General features: G+C 44.2%; 1 protein-coding gene across 1 annotated transcript; it reads left to right on the plus strand.

Annotated features, from left to right (window-relative positions):
• Positions 1-1,881: 1,881 nt before the first annotated feature.
• Positions 1,882-2,277, plus strand: LOC139374311 (inhibitor of growth protein 4-like). Its single transcript, XM_071115344.1, has one exon. The coding sequence runs from the start codon at positions 1,882-1,884 to the stop codon at positions 2,275-2,277; it is 396 nt and encodes a 131-aa protein (XP_070971445.1).
• The last annotated feature ends 1,333 nt before the right edge of the window (positions 2,278-3,610 follow it).

Here is a 3,610-nt window from a genome sequence, read left to right on the forward strand (position 1 = left end):
AAAGTATCCTCCCTGGCAGAAGCGTCTGTGTTGGCAGACGAGTTTGTGTTGACGCACAAGAGTGTGTTTTCGGCTCAAACTGAGAGTAGATCCACTGAGTTTCCTACCTTTAGCCCTAGTCGACCAGCAGTAGTATATAAAGCACGCCAGAAGAATGAGCGTTCCTGTTTCTATTGTCATAAAGTGGGACATATGATTAATGATTGCTTCCTGCTTAAACGCAAACAAGGGATGCCTCTTCGTGCCAAGCTACCAACAGGTGTTGCTCTAATTCGTACGGTTGTGAGGTCTGCAACAAAACAGCTGCCTCAGGGTAACTGTAGTTTGAAAGACCCAGTCCCCGACCGCAGTTATGAACCATTCATTTTCGAGGGGTTTGTGTCCCTAACGAATGACGAAGCGTCTCAGCGTCCGGTTAAAATCCTTAGAGATACTGGTGCGGCGCAGTCGTTTATATTGTCTGATGTGTTGCCCTTATCTGACGATACATACTGTGGTTCCAGTGTGTTAGTGCAGGGTATTGAAATGGGTTTTGTCCCAGTGCCGTTGCACTTTGTGAAAGTACACTGAGTTACTCAGTGGAATATTCAGAGTGGGGGTACGTCCTAAGTTGCCAGTGAAAGGTGTGACCTTTATAATGGGTAACGATATTGCCGGAGGAAAGGTAGTACCCGTATTGGAAGTATTGGATAAAAGTGACCACTCTCTCTCGAATGAGTTGGCACAGAGTTATCCACATGTGTTCCCCGCTTGTGCTGTCACTCGTGCTCAGGCACTACAAGAGGGTGACGTGATAGATTTGTCAAACACTGTTCTGTTCAAAGAGGATGATCAAGAGGATGGATTGTGTGATACCTCTGACAAACAGCCCAGGAAAGAATCAAAGTACGTTGAAGTTATTGCTGATGCAATACAATTACCAGTCACTCGTAAGCAGCTGATTGCTAACCAAAAGGTTGACAACAAGCTTGCTAAATGTTTTTCTAGTGTTGTCTCGTTAGAAGAGGTGAAGAAGAAGAATGTGGCTTACTTCATTGATGGTAATCTCCTCATGCGTAAATGGAAATCCCATGTTGATGCAGGTGGAGATTGGAATGCTGTTTACCAAATAGTGATTCCTACAGCCTTTCGACAGAATGTGTTATCCCTTGCTCATGATCACCAGTGGTCTGGTCATTTAGGAATTACAAAGACGTATGATCGGATCCTTCGACATTTTTTTTGGCCGGGTTTAAAACAAGATGTGGCTCAGTTCTGTCGGACATGCCACACCTGTCAGATAACAGGAAAACCAAATCAGGTTATTCCTCCCGCTCCTCTGTGTCCTATACCTGTCATAGGTGAACCATTTGAGCATGTGGTGGTTGATTGTGTCGGACCGTTACCGAAGACAAAATCGGGTAACCAGTTTTTGTTAACGATAATGTGTATGGCTACAAGATACCCCGAGGCTATTCCTCTGAGAAGGATTACAGCTCCGATAGTGAGTAAAGCCTTAATAAAATTCTTCACGACATTCGGGTTACCGAAGGTGGTACAAAGCGATCAAGGTACCAATTTCCTATCCAAGCTCTTCAAGCAGGTGTTGAAATCCTTATCAATTACGCACCGTGTATCAAGCGCCTATCACCCAGAGTCTCAGGGTGCGCTTGAAAGATGGCATCAGACACTGAAGTCTATGCTACGTAAATATTGTTTGGAATCTGAGAAAGATTGGGATGAGGGAGTTCCTCTAGTTTTGTTTGCTGCTCGTGAAACTGTGCAGGAGTCCCTAGGTTTCAGCCCGGCTGAACTAGTGTTTGGTCACACAGTAAGAGGACCAATGAAAGTCCTTAAAGAACAGTTCTTGTCCCAAGAGTTGTGTTGTTTACATTTTCCAAGATGGCGGCGGGAATGTATTTGGAACACTATTTGGACAGCATAGAGAACCTGCCATTTGAACTGCAGAGGAACTTCAATTTGATGAGGGACTTGGATCAACGTACGGAGGATCTAAAGGGTCAGATCGACTCCCTGGCAAAGGATTACACATCCAACGCCAGGACCCTCTCGTCTGAACAGAAGCTTACTATTCTGAGGCAGATCCAGCAGTCGTACAGCAAAAGCAAGGAGTTTGGGGATGACAAAGTGCAACTGGCCATGCAGACTTATGAGATGGTGGACAAGCACATCCGGAGACTGGACACAGACCTGGCCCGCTTTGAGGCCGACCTGAAGGAGAAGCAGATAGAGAGCACAGACTATGATTCCACCTCCAGTAAGGGAAAGAAACAATAAGTATTCAAAACACCCCTAAGCTAGACTAGCCTATTTCAACAACAGCTAACTAACTAACCAAAATACAGTGGGTGGTCCGCCCAGTTCTAACTAGTGTATTTAACAAAAGTTCACCTACGGGTAGTGTATGCCCATGGGCGACTTGTCTTGGTTTCCCCCTTTTCCCACCAGCAAACACCATAAGCAAAAACAATACTCACAGGAGATGACAAAGTGATATGGAGGTGCTCAAACAAAAGAAGAGGTTAATTAATACACAAAGAGAGATCTACATACATGGCATTTACAAAGAGATTGTGCTACTGAAATCTATCAAGAACAGCTATCTACCAACATGGCATTACAAAGATTGAGCTCCCTTGAACAAACAAATGATGGGGTTTTTAAACCATGGGGAAGGAACTGTGATAGGGTAGGAAACAGGAGGAGGTGTGTCTTCTGATTGATGGGTTGATTGTTGACTGATTGGGGAGTAATGATTTTCACCTGTGAGGGGAGAAGGAGAGAAAAGAAACACACACAGGATACACACAGACACAGGATACACACAGACACAGGATACCTGTATCCGTAACAACCACCATATAGCTAGCTATATACAGTAGCCTATATTTGTTCACATACACTTCTTATGACTGGCAGCATGGTGCAAGCAGCTGTGTTGTTGCTGAGCAACCGACCCAGTGTTAGAACTCTGCGCGTCGGCAAAAAAATATTTTAGCATTGTCAGAAATGCTACAAAAAGCTAGCAAATTGTTGGTTCTTAATGGACAGAAATTAGCACGTGAGAGCAATAAATTATACATTTAATCAAAACTGTGGCCCCTAACTTTTGCCCCAAATGGATTCAGTCCGAAAGGTGGCATGCCTAATGGGCACTTTATGGATGCTGTAGTCTCGTTTTTTCCGAAGCCTAGATCGTTAATTTGCGAAGTGTCATATTGGCTTAGATTGAGCTTCAATCAATCCCTATAATGGTGGTGGCTTCTCTGTGGAAACAAGTTATATATTTGGTTCACCTCATTTCTTATTCTATGGTCTGTGAGGTTCTGGCCCTTCCTCATGTTAGTCTTACATCTCTCACACCAAGACAAAGCAGTCCAAGCATTCCCGATGAGACAATCTGGCTTGCGCAGGTGACATTTATAAGTGGACACAACTTATTACAGTACTCACAATACTGTGGCAATAAGGATGGCTATCATTTTGAAGTATTGGCCCAATGGGAGTTTTTCATCTTTTAACAGGCAGAGGCGGCAGGAAGCCTAGTGGTTAGAGTGTTGGACTAGTAACCAAAAGGTTGCAAGATCGAATCCCCGAGCTGAGAAGGTAA

This window comes from Oncorhynchus clarkii, chromosome 19, assembly GCF_045791955.1.
Source record: "Oncorhynchus clarkii lewisi isolate Uvic-CL-2024 chromosome 19, UVic_Ocla_1.0, whole genome shotgun sequence".
Classification (NCBI taxonomy): Eukaryota; Metazoa; Chordata; class Actinopteri; order Salmoniformes; family Salmonidae; genus Oncorhynchus; species Oncorhynchus clarkii.